At 36.7% G+C, this 15,345-nt stretch overlaps 1 protein-coding gene across 2 annotated transcripts in view; it reads right to left on the reverse strand.

The window, feature by feature from the left end:
- The window catches only part of LOC124546019 (glutamate synthase [NADH]), a 360,968-nt gene that overhangs the window by 72,527 nt on the left and 273,096 nt on the right, over positions 1 to 15,345 (reverse strand). For both annotated transcript variants that reach the window (XM_047124987.1, XM_047124986.1), the window contains 5 exons: positions 14,874 to 15,022; positions 13,231 to 13,335; positions 11,426 to 11,561; positions 9,756 to 9,893; positions 5,732 to 5,917 (listed from right to left, as the gene is read on the reverse strand). In XM_047124987.1, the coding sequence (XP_046980943.1) occupies positions 5,732 to 5,917; positions 9,756 to 9,893; positions 11,426 to 11,561; positions 13,231 to 13,335; positions 14,874 to 15,022 (714 nt within the window). The remainder of the gene's footprint in view (positions 1 to 5,731; positions 5,918 to 9,755; positions 9,894 to 11,425; positions 11,562 to 13,230; positions 13,336 to 14,873; positions 15,023 to 15,345) is intronic.

Consider the following 15,345-nt stretch of genomic DNA (forward strand, 5'->3'; position numbering starts at 1 on the left):
CAGCGTGTCATGCATCCACTGGTCAGAGAAATATGAAGACATACCTAGTAAAGCACTATGTCGTTCAAATCAACCTTTAGGTTGAGGAAAACTTTAAATCAGAAAGAATATTACCCACAGAAAGAAGCCTCGAAATCAAACTACAATCAGAACCCAAATTATTCAAAAACAACAGTTTTGTCTACAGGACTGCAGACTGACACAGTATTTCCACTTGCTGGGCTGAAAGGTACTTATTGAAAAAGTAGACAAATGGAAGGTAATGGAGACATAACTTCCTCTTATAAAGAGTAAAGGAATTGTATGAAATTGGATTTTCAAAGTGCCATGCAGTAAAGCCATTGAGAACCAGTGTCAGGGGAGACCACAAACAAGATAAAAAAAAAAAGAAACACTGGCAGTGAAATACTAGCAACAGAGGAGATTTGGAAACCTTGAAAGTTAAAAAGTCAGAGTTGGCAGACAATTCAAAAGTAAAGGAATGTTTTTATATGGCTGGGAAAAAATAGTGCTCGGATGAAAGCAAACGGAAGAGCTTGTAATGGATCTGGGAGATGTGTTATTTTCTACCGGATTTGTCGATACCACATTTAATGAGGGAAATTTTAAATGTTTTCTTATATTTTTGTCAGAATATTTTTTTTAATTGTAATTTGCCTTATTTTATGCTAATTTACTTATATTTTTGAGAGTGACAGCATATTGATTAACATTAGCAGATGTGACGAAGAATATCAAAGAGACTGATTACAAGTGGAAGCTTGTGTGTTGTGTAAAATGACTTTGACGCTGGAGTTGTCTTTGACCATAGTCATAGTCGGCAGTGAACTCTTGGTGTGTGTTGACGGTGGAACAATGTGCAGGTCGCCATCATAATAATTTGCTAGTGAAGAGGAAAAATGAATTATGTTACAATATTTTTTATATAAACTTTAAGAAGAAACCACATTCGAAGAAATGGTATTTGAAGCACCAAAAATGAGGTAAACACATTGAACCAAGTCATTTCTCCAGCCAACGAAACTGCACTGAGGAATCATACTTCCACTGGACGACTGAAGCCAAGACAAATATCGTCTTGTAAACATTTCACGGAAAATGTACTGTCACGAAATATGCTAAATACAGTATATAAAAATAGTGAGCATATTTCAAGCTGAGTGATGAAACATAAAGCCTCGTCAATTCTCTTAACACTCCACAGACTGTTTAACAGAATTATGCAGTGGACAAAGCACTCTGACTGTGTCTGTTCAAATGTTTAATGTCTGGCAAAACTTTTAGGCCAACATAAATACACAATGTAGTTTCAAAGATCATATGTCCTTGGAATATACACGTTTCGAGAATGGTGCGACTGTACTCTAATAGTGTCGGCAGCTTCTAGGATGTAACAATTCATCTGCATACAATATGCCATTGGCTGAAGTAATATGTGGAAAACAAGGCAGAATGAGAGAAGAGGGGGGGGGGGGGGGGGGCTGATTCAGTGGGATACATCTCAGATCGGTGCATGTGTAAACAGTATAGTCAAAGACTGCAGTAACGGAATAGAGGCCCTTTCGTACAGCCTTTATTCTGTTTCGATTGGGCCACAATGGATTCTTACACGAGCTCACATAGTACTTTTGCTAAAGCAGGGTGTACCATAAGATTAGATTAATACTAGTTCCATGGATCATGAATACGATATTTCGTACTGATGTGGAACAAGTCAAATTTTCCAATACATGGCATAATTAAGTTAATTTAACAACATAATTATGTTAATATAACAACTTTGTTTTTTGTTTTTTTTTAATTTTTTTTAATTTTTTTTTTCTTAATTTATATCTAAAAATTCCTCTATGGAGTAAAAGGAGTTGTCATTCAGAAATTCTTTTAATTTCTTCTTAAATACTTGTTGGTTATCTGCCAGACTTTTGATACTATTTGGTAAGTGACCAAAGACTTTAGTGGCAGTATAATTCACCACTTTCTGTGCCAAAGTTAGATTTAATCTTGAATAGTGAAGATCATCCTTTCTCCTAGTATTGTAGTTATGCACACTGCTATTACTTTTGAATTGGGTTTGGTTGTTAATAATAAATTTCATAAGGGAGTATATACACTGAGAAGCTACTGTGAATATCCCTAGATCCTTAAATAAATGTCTGCAGGATGATCTTGGGTGGACTCCAGCTATTATTCTGATTACACACTTTTGTGCAATAAATACTTTATTCCTCAGTGATGAATTACCCCAAAATATGATGCCATATGAAAGCAATGAGTGAAAATAGGCATAGTAAGCTAATTTACTAAGATGTTTATCACCAAAATTTGCAATGACCCTTATTGCATAAGTAGCTGAACTCAAACGTTTCAGCAGATCAATGTGTTTCTTCCACATCAATGTGTTTCTCTCATCAATGGACACACCTAAAAATTTGGAATATTCTACCTTAGCTATATGCTTCTGATTAAGGCCTATATTTATTAATGGCGTCATACCATTCACTGTACGGAACTGTATGTACTGTGTCTTATCAAAATTCAGTGAGAGTCCGTTTACAATGAACCACTTAGTAATTTTCTGAAAGACAGTATTGACAATTTCATCAGTTAATTCTTGTTTGTCAGGTGTGATTACTATACTTGTATCATCAGCAAAGAGAACTAACTTTGCCTCTTCATGAATATAGAATGGCAAGTCATTAATATATATTAAGAACAACAAAGGACCCAAGACTGACTTGTGGAACCCCATTCTTGATAGTTCCCCAGTTTGAGGAATGTGCTGATCTTTGCATATTATGAGAACTGCTTATTTCAACTTTCTGCACTCGTCCAGTTAGGTACAAATTGAACCATTTGTGCACTGTCCCACTCATGCCAAAATATTTGAGCTTGTCTAGCAGAATTTCATGATTTACACAATCAAAAGCCTTTGAGAGATCACAAAAAATCCCAATGGGTGGTGTTCGGTTATTCAGAACGTTCAAAATTTGATTGGTGAAAGCATATATGGCATTTTCAGTTGAAAAACCTTTCTGGAAATCAAACTGACATTTTGTTAGTACTTCATTTTTACAGATATGTGAAGCTACTCTTGAATACATTACTTTCTCAAAAATTTTGGATAAAGCTGTTAGAAGGGAGATTGGACGGTAATTGTTGACATCAGATCTATCCTCCTTTTTATGCAAAGGTATAACAATAGCATATTTCAGTCTATCAGGGAAAATGCCCTGTTCCAGAGAGCTATTACACAGGTGGCTGAGAATCTCACTTATTTGTTGAGAACAAGCTTTTAGTATTTTGCTGGAAAAGCCATCAATTCCATGCGAGTTTTTGCTTTTAAGCAAGTTTATTATTTTCCTAATTTCAGAGGGAGAAGTGGGTGAGATTTCAATTGTATCAAATTGCATAGGTATGGCCTCTTCCATTAACAGCCTAGCATCTTCCAATGAACACCTGGATCCTACTATATCCACAACATTTAGAAAATGATTATTAAAAATATTTTCAAGTTCTGACTTTTTGTTCGTAAAGTTTTCATTCAATTTGATGGTAATACTGTCTTCCTGTGCTCTTGGTTGACCTGTTTCTCTTTTAATAATATTCCAAATTGTTTTAATTTTATTATCAGAGTTGCTGATTTCAGACATGATACACATACTTCTGGATTTTTTTAATAACTTTTCTTAATATAGCACAGTATTTTTATAATGTTTGATAGTTTCTGGGTCACTACTCTTTCTTGCTGTAAGATACATTTCCCTTTTCCGGTTACAAGATATTTTTATACCCTTAGTAAGCCATGGTTTGTTACATGGTTTCTTACGAGTATATTTCACTATTTTCTTGGGGAAGCAGTTTTCAAATGCATTTACAAAAGTGTCATGAAATAAATTATATTTTAAATTGGCATCAGGTTCACGGTACGCCTCGTCCCAGTCTAACTTCTGTAGGCTTTCCCTGAAATTTGCAATTGTTAAATCGTTGACTGAACGTACTACTTTGGAGGACTGTATAGTACTGCTGAATGGAGCTATGTCATATATTGTAACTAGCTGTGGACCATGATCAGAAAGACCATTCTCAACAGGCTGAGCATTTATCTGGTTAAATTTATCTTGGTCTATAAAAAAAGTTATCTATCAGTGAGCTGCTATCCTTTACCACCCGAGTAGGAAAATCATTAACGGGTGTCAAATTGAAAGAGCCGATTAATACTTCAAGGTCATTTTTCCTATTACCCTCTTTCAGAGAATCTACATTGAAGTCCCCACAAATAATAATTTGCTTCCCCCTGTCCGACAGATAGAACAACAAGGAGTCCAAATTTTTCAGAAATAGATGAAAATTTCCCAATGGGGACCTATATACAGTTACAATTATAAATATGCCTTTATTTAATTTAAGCTCACCGGCACATGCTTCTATATGTTTCTCTACACAAAACTTTTTTGTTTCTATGCTTTTTGCACAATGATAACTTTTGACATATATGGCAACTCCTCCTTTCTCCATATTTTCTCTAATTACATGTGCAGAGAGCTTATATCCACTTACATTTACCTTATCCATATCAGTAACAATGTGATGCTCAGACAGGCATAGTATATCTATTTCATCCTCAGTTTCTAAATCTTCTGAATAAACCAGAAGCTCATCTATTTTATTCTTTAAACTCCCAATATTTTGATGAAATATACTTACATTATTTTTAATTATACTTTTATGAGAACCTTTCCTTATTCTAACATTTGCAGTACTTTCCTGTCTGAGTTTCTCATTGTGCTTAGGCCTAGTTCCTATACCAGTGGCCACATGGTGTTCAGAGAGGCAGATTATGTCAACTGGGTTGGGTGGCTTTAATTCATTAATGCAATTATCTAGGACTGAGATACAACTTGGTGGAGATAAAATTTCTGGTGATTGGTGAAAATTTATAATTGACAGCTGTGACTGGTGATCCAATGTGCTAGAATTGTGCTGCTTAATTTCTTTCCTAAACTGAAGATTTGTTTCAATCCTGACCTCTCGTAGAACTTGACATCTTTCTGTCTTACCTATCCTAAAAAAGGTGCTGCTCCCAACACCTGTAACCACTGGTATTTTACCATTCATGGCAGTGCCTCCCCCCCTTAAATTTCCTGCTATTACCCCAGCCAGCTTACCCTTCCCTTTCCTGTTGAGATGTAGGCCATGCCTGGTATAGTCCCACCTACTGAGAGAATCAACAGGAACCACACCAATATGAGCCCCCGCCCGACCCAAGCAGCTGTTCCAACTCCAAATTAACTCTCCCAACAGAAGAGTTCAAATGAGGCCGGTCATGGCGTCTCAGGACAGATACAAATTCAACATTGGTGTGTCTGGATGCCGACACAATCTTTACCAGGTCACACTCTATGCTGTACCCAGGATCTCTGTCGATACTGTTCCCTGGCCCTCCCACAATAACCACGGTGTCTTCCCTGGTAAATCCTTTACAGAGTGAACCTAAATCCTCTGTTACCTGATCCAGACAAGCACTAAGAGAAGGTCCATTTTCCATTCATTTAGGATTTTAAGGAAGTGAATCCTCGATGTGAGCAATGTATATGAGTAACTGTGTAAGAGATGATACTGCTGTTTGAGTAAATGGAAGTGAGGAAGTAATGATCACTCAAGTGAATATCAATGCAAGAAAATTAGCAGAAAGCTCTATGACTATTGCTACTTTTATTTTTTTTCCACTTACCTGTAGATTTGCAATGCTTAGGGGATCGTTGATGTGTTTCTCTCCACCACTGCGCCAGTGATATTGCCCTGGGTTACGGAGAACCAACATGTCAGGTGCATGATTCATATATGATAAATTGTGGCGTTCATATGTTTCCTTTGCAATAACCTCAAATGTCACACCACCAATGCGTGACGGAGTGCCCTGCAGATTTAAAAATTCTTCATATATAAGTATTCACCATTCTTGTAGCTTACATTGGTGGTAACTTTTCATGCCATTATTTATTTAGTTTTCACTGTGTACTAAACTAAGACTGAAACCACATGTGAACTCAACAATTGCACATTTCCAGTATATCATGTATCTATGGAATGGCCACAGGACAAACTGAACAAGATCTGCATTGTATATGGTGTATGATTACACTACCTTTTTACAATTAAAACATTTGACTACACATAAAGAAATACAGGATTCAATGCAACAATGTTATGAAAATGAAAGTTGCTACTCATCATATAGCGGAGATGCTGAGCCGTCGATAGGCACAACAAAATGACTGTCACAAATTAAGCTTTCAGCCAATAAGGCCTGTTGTGACAGTCTTTTTTTTGTGCCTATCTGCAACTCAGCATCTCTGCTGTGTGGTGCATGGCAACTTTCCTTTCCATAATATTGTGACTATACATAAGGTCACATGAAAACGAGAAAAACAAACACCATTAAGAAGGTAAAGTTCATTTATAATCCAGGTGTGCATTACATATGTCATAATTATCCATACCCACATCTTAAAAGTTCAAGCACTGAAATTGTATCACCTTTGTCAAGAATGTGCTCCACACCAATGAGATGTACGGAAAAAATAGCCAACACATTTTTCAGTTTCAATGGTAGATACATGGATTGGCAAATTCAACAGTGGTCTTACGTGTCCCCAAGTCTAACCTCTGTGGGTTATGACTACACCCCCTCTCTTTCTGGAGTTTCATTTTCACTTTTGCATGACCTACTCAGTAACAATAATGGATGTAAAATCCCTCTCTATAGTATTTACTGCATTTGTACATTCTCCCTTCCGCAAATTTATACCCTTTCAGTGACAATTTTGTGATACATTTCTGAAACTCAAAGATATACACTATGTGATCAAAAGCAACTGGACACCTGTCTGAAAATGACAAGTTTGTGGTGTCTTTCATCGGTAATTCTGGAATTCAATATTGTGTTGGCCCATCCTAAGCCTTGATGACAGCTCCCACTCTCACAGGCAATCGGGTGCTGGAAGGTTGCTTGGGGAATGGCAGCCCATTCTTCATGGAGTGCTACACTGAGAGACGTATCAATGTCAGTCCAAGAGGCCTGGCACGAAGTTGAGATTCCAAAACATCCCACAGGTGTTCTACAGGATTCAGGTCAGCACTCTGTGCAGGCCAGTCTATTACAGAGATTTTATTGTCATGCCACAGGCCGTGCATTATGAACAGGTGCTTGATCACATTGAAAGATGCAATCGCCATTCACAAATTGGTCTTCAACAGTGGGAAGCAAGAAGGTGCTTAAAACAACAGTGTAGGCCTGTTCTGTGATAGCGCCACGCAAAAAAATATGGGGGTGAAAAAACACGACCACGTCATAACACCACCGCCTCCAAATTTTACTGTTGGCACTACACACACTGGCAGATGACGTTCACCAGCCATTTGCCATACCCACACCGTGCACCCTGCCATCAGATCACCACATTGTGCACCGTGATTTGTCACTCCACACAATGTTTTTCTACTGTTCAATCGTTCAATGTTTACGCTTCTTACACCAAGTGAGGTGTCATTTGGCATGTGTGGCTTAAGAGCAGCTGCTCGACCTTGAAATCCAAGTTTTCTCACCTCCTGCCTAACAGTCATAGCACTTGCAGTGGATCCTGATGCAGTTTGGAATTCGTGTGTGATGGTCTGGATAGATGCCTGCCTATTACACATTGCGACCCTCTTCAACTGTCTGCGGTCTCTGTCAGTCAACAGACAGGTTTGGCCTATACACTATTGTGCTCTACGTGTCCCTTCACATTTCCACATCACTATCACATCAAAAACAATGGACCTAGTGATGTTTAGAAGTGTGGAAATCTCACATACAGACATATAACACAAGTGACATCCAATCACCTGACCACATTCAAAGTCCGTGAGTTCTGCTCTCTCACGATGTCTAATGACTACTGAGGTCGCTGATATGGAGTATCTGGCGGTAAGTGGCAGCACAATGCACCTCATATGGAAAACGTATGTTTTTAGGGGTGACACAACTTAAGTGTGTTGTAGTGCTTTTTTGACACTACCAAAATTTTGATTGCATGGCCAGTACAAACACCCAGGTATCATGAAGTAATGCTTCATTTCTCATAAATGAATGTGGATTAATCATAAATTGGCCAGAAACACACATTTTTGTTATGGTGAAACCAGCGAAAACATCGCAATCCTCCTGTTCTTAAAATTTGCATTTGACAGGTAATGAGTAAAAACCAGTTGAAAACTCTTAAGATACGGGTTCTTCAATTCCTTCGTCCCATAAACACATGGCTGTATTCCCAGTCTTAATGTTGTGTAATGTAAGTGGGTCTACAGGTTCCTTTTGTAAAACTGAATACCAGTTATAGCTCTTAGGAGTTGGTTGTGCCTACCAGAGTCAAATGTTATGGCCCAAATATGTCTCGTCTTTTCGGATGTTGGAGAAACATAGTTGATGGAATCTCTTCCCAACTCAGGTGCAACTGTTCATCTTTTTACAACTTCTTCAGTTGTTCCAAATTCTGCTGACCACTGTCATTTGGGTTTCTGACAAATATTGATTATGACAAACAAGAATAATATTGACTATGACAAACTAGCAAGTACCTCATCTGGGAGGTGAAAACCCAATATTAAAATGGGTGGGTGTTGAATCTGTTGAGCAAAATTGTTTGGAAATAGATTCAAAAACCTATGTAATTTTAGGTCGGCCACTGCACAGAGTTCATAAAGAGCATTCAGACTGGGATGGAAGTTGTTCTCTGAAAGGAGGTTTTGCTAAACTGTAGCAGTTTAGAAGAACGGGCAATGGAGTAATGTGGAGATAGATATTTGACTGCCATTGCCACTGCCACTGCTTCTTGTATCTTGTTTTGTACTGTATAGATGAAGTGCAATGTGTCTAACATCAACACTCTGGGTATTAATTTGAACCTGGTAGCTAATGCAACATAATGTTTAGCTAGACTTTCCTTTAAAATATGTGTTTTTTATGTCACTGGTCCTTGAAGTTCAGATAAGTATGAGTTTTGTTGATTGTAATCCTCCCACAAACAAGAAGATGTCAAAAACAAACTGAGTTTTGTAATGACGCAACATGTCAAAATAGACACAGTAACAAGGTTCACAATATGATTGTCAGGCCTGTTTAGTTTAGTTTTTTTGAGATGCATACTCTTGCCCCCACCCCTCTCTAATTTCTCTTTGAGTATGTTCTGATATGCAACACTAGCTCTGCTGGACAGTGGCAACAGAAAATGCACTGCAGAATTCACCCCTGTGAACCAGAATCCCTTAGATTTTCAAGATTCATTTTCTATGGGGGGGGGGGGGGGGGGGGGGGGGAATGAACTCGCCCAAGAAAAACAGGACTGTGGATTCACTTTCCTAAGATTCAGGGTGGTAACAAAATAAATTGGACCAATATTGAGTTTGTCCCTGTAGCTTCCAGTGTCTCACATTTTGCTCCCTGGCCAAGAAGCTATAGGGACACTAGATCCAAAGAAGCAAGTTAACATGAAAGGTGAGTGAATATTTATTACCATTTCACAAAACTTTAACTGTCTCAGTACACTATTTTATCCACATTACACTAATGGAATCACATCCAATGTACTTTCTACAAGTTTATTTTTAATTATCACTATGTTTTTAAAAAATCTCTTCTCATATTTGTAATCAAATATACAAGCATTAGACTCATAAATCATCATATATCATTGGAGAATGCAACCACCACCACTCACCTTGAAACATTTATCAATCACTTCATCTGCAAGGCCAACGGACTCAAAAATCTGAGCTCCTTTATATGACTGTAGAGTTGAAATGCCCATTTTTGCCATGACCTTTGCTATTCCACGATCCATAGCTTCTGAGTAGTTCTAAAGAAAATGATTGAGAATGCACATGTATAAATAACCCACATATACATATAATACATCATTCTAATTGTCTTTTGAAAACAGAAGTAGACATCTAATCACAACATTCCACAAAATAATAGCAGCAAAATCCACAACTAAGACGCAGTAACCTTTTTCTATTAAAATGTATTTTAACAGCAAAATTATGAGGACAATTTGAAAATAACTTCAGCTGAAATATTGCTGAGGGAAGAATATGCCTGCCTTCAGTAATTTTTGAGAAGATACCACTGTAACATTGTGCCTTCTGTGACAAAGATTTCGAGTGTCCACTGGTATCACAAAAACCACAGACAGTGAACAGCATGCAGTAATATGTTCTACGTGCATTTAAAAAACACAAAGCAGACATTCCCTTTGATGTTTGTACAGTTTAGGTACAGAATGTTTCACGTGATGCCTTTTGCTTTGGGACAAAGACAAGTGATATGCAGCATCACATAAGGAGTGGTTGACCATCACCACCAGTGCAGTCAAGCAAAAGTGTACAAAATACTTAAACTCAGTTATTCACAATCATGGAAGTAATTGTTGACTTGTCATGGTAAGAGGTGGTTATCCTAATTTTTTAGCTCGTTGTGCACTCAAACTTCTTTTTGGCCAACATTTCATAACCACAGAACACATTAGGCTGTTACTTATTTCTGCTATGGCATGCAGATGAATGCAACTTGTTTTTTGATCTCTCAAAGTTATAGGTGATAATACTCTAGTCTTCTGCATTAATGGCCAGACAAAATAACAGTGTATTCTACATGCTGACAACAAATAACCAGGGAGACTTATGAAATGCTACATGAGTGACCTCCTTCTCCCCCCCCCCCCTCCCCTCCCTCCACGTCTCGTCATCTTTCCACATGAGTTTACAGTCAGTCAGCCAGTCTTTCAGCATAGGAAAACCTTACTGCTGCTTCAGTTTATGAAATCAAGCTTATAATGAAATGTTAACAAAGTTGTGAACAGCAAATAAGTTTTTAAAAAATTCTAGAAATCCAAACAATAGGAAATGATGTGTTCCGTTGTAGATTTGTTGTACAACAACTCTTTTTCATATATTGTCACAAAAATTTGAGAACAAATTTCAAATCAGTGCTTTTTCCATAATCATCTGTACAGTTGACGGTAATTCTGACCTCATTCTCAACATGGCAACAAGTAACTACAGTAACTTAAAACTTCAAGAGCCAGTCAGGTCACGATTTAGGTTGCTGGCAGCAGAGTTCACAAAGGGTACCCACAAGATGTCCGCTGCTACAATAAATGGTATAATTTCTCCATATTGCTGCTTTAGTGCATATATTCTACTAACTCTTAACTTTTTTCACAATATAGCTAATAAGAAAATGTTAGTTATCTGCAAATTGTAGTAATAGTTAAAGAAAGTCAATTCAATTCTAATTAACATCTTAATAATAATAATAATAATAATAATAATAATAATAATAATAATTCAGTGCTGAGTATCTTTAGGCACACTTATAATTAATTACCTGATACAATATTTCATCGGTAAGGTTAGCATCCAGAACGCCCTCATTCCTAAGAGAGCGTGCCATTTCAAACACAAGGTAAGGACATATTGCATCTGCTCCATAACCCAGCAGTACACACATATGATGAACCTCTCTGGCAGAATCAGAAACAAGAATATCACTCAGTGTATATTGTCACTATTATTATGGTAAGGCATGTAAGTTTGTGTATCATGTAACAATGGAAATTCCTGAATCCAATAATATGTAAAATAAAGGAAAGGCTACCATTCACCTATAACTGGTCAATGTGTGATGAATAGAAACACACTAAAGGAAACAGTATTTGCACTAGCTTTTGAGCTCTTTCTTTTTCTCCACCAGAAGTACACATATTCACACTCCAATGTACTCACCTGTGGCTGTGGGAGTGTATTTTTGGGTGCCTATGAATGTGTGTACTTCTGCTGGAGAAATAGCAGAAGCTTGAAAGTTAGTGTAAATACTGTTTTCCTTTGTGTGTTTCTATATACAACACTATATACAACATATCAGTCAGCCATTGGTGATTGGTTGCATTTCCTTTCTTTATGTGTAATATATAAGAATTTTGGAACAGTACACAAATTTACTATGACAACTAAGAATTAGTTCTGATTAATTCTTTAGCAAATTATAGGTATACTTTGACTCATGTTATACCAAATCAAAACACCATAAATGCTATCATCAGTCATTCCAAATTTACAGCTTTCTCTATACCAAAATGTTCGCTGTATGATTCAATTTGAACAACCAAAGTCTGGGTAGATGTCCAACAAAACCCCGGCATTCATGTCATCTGTCCACATGCAATTTTTTTGTGTCTAATGAGGAAACATTTGCCTCTTAACCACTTGTATTTATAAAAGGGCAAGAACTGAAGGACATAAGTAAAATGATTTGTACAGAATTTTGTGCAGAACTATTAAAATGTCTGTAAGTAGACAGAGTTGAAGAGAACATAATCTTCAATGACAAATCAACTTTGTACTACAAGAAAAGATAAAGTGCCTTGAATAGGAGCAAAGTTTATTATACTTTCTGTCATCTAGAGAGGTCACTCAAAAGGTTAGTATACTCTATTTGCTGGAAAATTCAGAGATTACTCAGCTGGCCAAGTATAGTCAAGAATACAACATATACTTCAAACAAAATTATACGAAACCTCACGGAGGCCTAATATTTCTTTAGTGAGCAGTTCCATGTCAACTGTGAGATTGAGATAGGTCAACTGTGTTGCTACTTTGTTTGCAATTCAAATTATGCCAACCGTGCTTTAACCACTTTGGAAAGAAATCTTAGCAAGGTAGGACTATGCAGTATTACCAGTGGAAGTCACACTGATCGTCAAAAAGCTATAAAGTAAAGAATGATACTGAATGAGCTCCATGAATTGTTACATTAGGTTTATACACATTATGCAAATTATGAAGCACTTATTAAATCACCACATATATTTGGTGCAACAGGGCTTTACTTTGGAAGTGGTTATCTCCCTACTTTTTAAAAAAGGACATTCGTAAACATTTTGACATTTATTTGGCACAGTACTGAAAAGGATTAACAATGCAACTCATGTGTTGCAGTTAAGCTATGTGTCTCAAATGAAAAGAAAGGAACAACTGTAGAAATGTTTTTCCAATTCCTCATTAAGAATTCACAAAATAAAAACAGTTAAAGCTTTCCTTATTGCTGTTTCTAGAAAGTCCTGATTGCTGTTTCTCAAGAGTATCACAGTTGTCCCTTCACATTCTATTAATATTAACTGCTTGTATTCATACCGGGCTTCTCCTGTCTCTAAAATCAGCCCTACTTTCATACGTTGACGCTCCTCAATCAGATGGTGATGAGTTGCACCCAGAGCAAGCAGCATGCTGACAGGAACTCTGAAAACATTAAAATTGTAAACATTAACAAATACTGAATCTCCTTATTAGCCATTTGCTGTCTGTTACTTTTCTGAAGCACAGCATGACTTAATTTTGTTTAACAATGACATCATAGTATATAATTGCTAATACTTGATTCACTGACAAGACATGTTTATTCCATGAAACCAGTCATACTATCTTGACCATTAGTCTTGTACAGGAAAATTTTCACTACTTGAGAACAACAACAACTGTAAACGTGCTCATTAAAGACCAAATATCTTTAACAAATGCTGTGGAGTCATTTTCTTAATAAATTGTTCTGTTCACATCCTGAAATTTTTTACCTGTTGTAACTAGCACAAATTCATATGATCATGGAACCAAGACTGAATATGTGTAAAAATTTTAGTATTTTTAGCATTAAGTTCATTGTAAACTCTCATATCTTGCATCATCTAGTAACATATAACACTTCTTACTTATCACTTAATTTAATCTGTAGTGTTATTTTCGCTCTCATCTCTGCTTAAGTTTTACCGTCTTTCAGTACATATTTTATTTTGTGCCCAGGCATATGCTTCTGCAAGTATACAAACATGTATACCAGGGATTGGAATTAATAGATTTTCAAACACATCAATCTGGTAATGCCTTATCAAATATTCACACAGAAGACTTGGTTGAGAATGGTTCATCAATCATAATTGTGTGGGTGCAAATGATCTTAATCAGCATGAGGAATTGCAAAAACCACTTGTTTTTATCTACTTGTTTGGATTAAGCAATCCTATTTTGTACTGTTTGACATTTACTATGTTCTAGAAGTTCATTGGCTGTCTAAATTAAAATGTTAATGAAATGAGTAATCAGTACATGATCTAACAGTTTGTTCAAGTGAGGTCAACTTTACATTAGGATGTTAACTATCATCATCAGAGATAAAACACATTTTTAACATTCTGGCCACTATAGGTGCAGTCCATCTTTGCACAATAATAAAAATCAATGCAATATTTGAACAGTAAAAAAATAGTCATATGGCATGAACGGCTGGGAATTGCTCAAGAGGTGCAAGTCGTCAAATGGATGCCACGTCAATGACTTGCATGCCCTTAAAACCTACCCCAGTAATTCTATCAGGGAAAGAGAACCTACAGTTTACAGTGGAATCTGAATTATGTGCTTTTCCTGGCTTATCTTCACACCACAGAAATGTGAAGGCTAGGATAATGGCAGGTTGAAAAATTTCAAAGTCTGACCACCATTCAATCCCATGACCTCCCAGTTTCCAGGCATGCACTTTATCACTAGACTGCCAAACCTGACATTCAAACAACAGAAGCATTGTTATAGTTTTTGATAAGAACAGGTGTTCTAAATTCAATTATTTTCATGTCATATTTTGAAAGCAGCACTAAAACCTTATTGCAGAACTTTCAAAATATACAACATATAGAATACTTTTTCCCCGATCATTCTCTAATATATTCTAGAATATTGGAGGTGGTTCCACAATGTTAATCTCTACAAATATGTTAATCAGTAATTACCTTTCTGGTCCAGCACGTCGGTCTGACAGAACAATCAGTTGGCACTTGCTCTGTGCAGCCTGGCACGCTTCATTACAGATGCGATCAAGTGCTTTTGACAACCCACCAGGACCATCTGATCGATCAAATGTGATGTCAATTACCTTTGTCTGAAAGAAAAATGTATTGCGCACTGATCATAAAAACCCCATTTAATTGTATTGCTGTACAACTGCATATATGTTGCTATGCAATTAACTACACCGCAACCATAAAATAATGACAGCCCTAGCCTCAAACCACAATTTAGAAAAAACATCATCAATTTCTCACTCGTTTCCTTTAGCTTTGCCTTACAGAAAAAATTGGTCAAAGAATAACAAATGGTTAGAATAATGAAAAATAGGTAAGGAGCAATAAATATAAGCTTGTCCTCTATACATGTGGAAGCATCTGAGAAATAAATGAAAGTGTAACAGCTTACATCACGAAA

Source organism: Schistocerca americana, chromosome 8 (assembly GCF_021461395.2).
Source record: "Schistocerca americana isolate TAMUIC-IGC-003095 chromosome 8, iqSchAmer2.1, whole genome shotgun sequence".
Taxonomy (NCBI): Eukaryota; Metazoa; Arthropoda; class Insecta; order Orthoptera; family Acrididae; genus Schistocerca; species Schistocerca americana.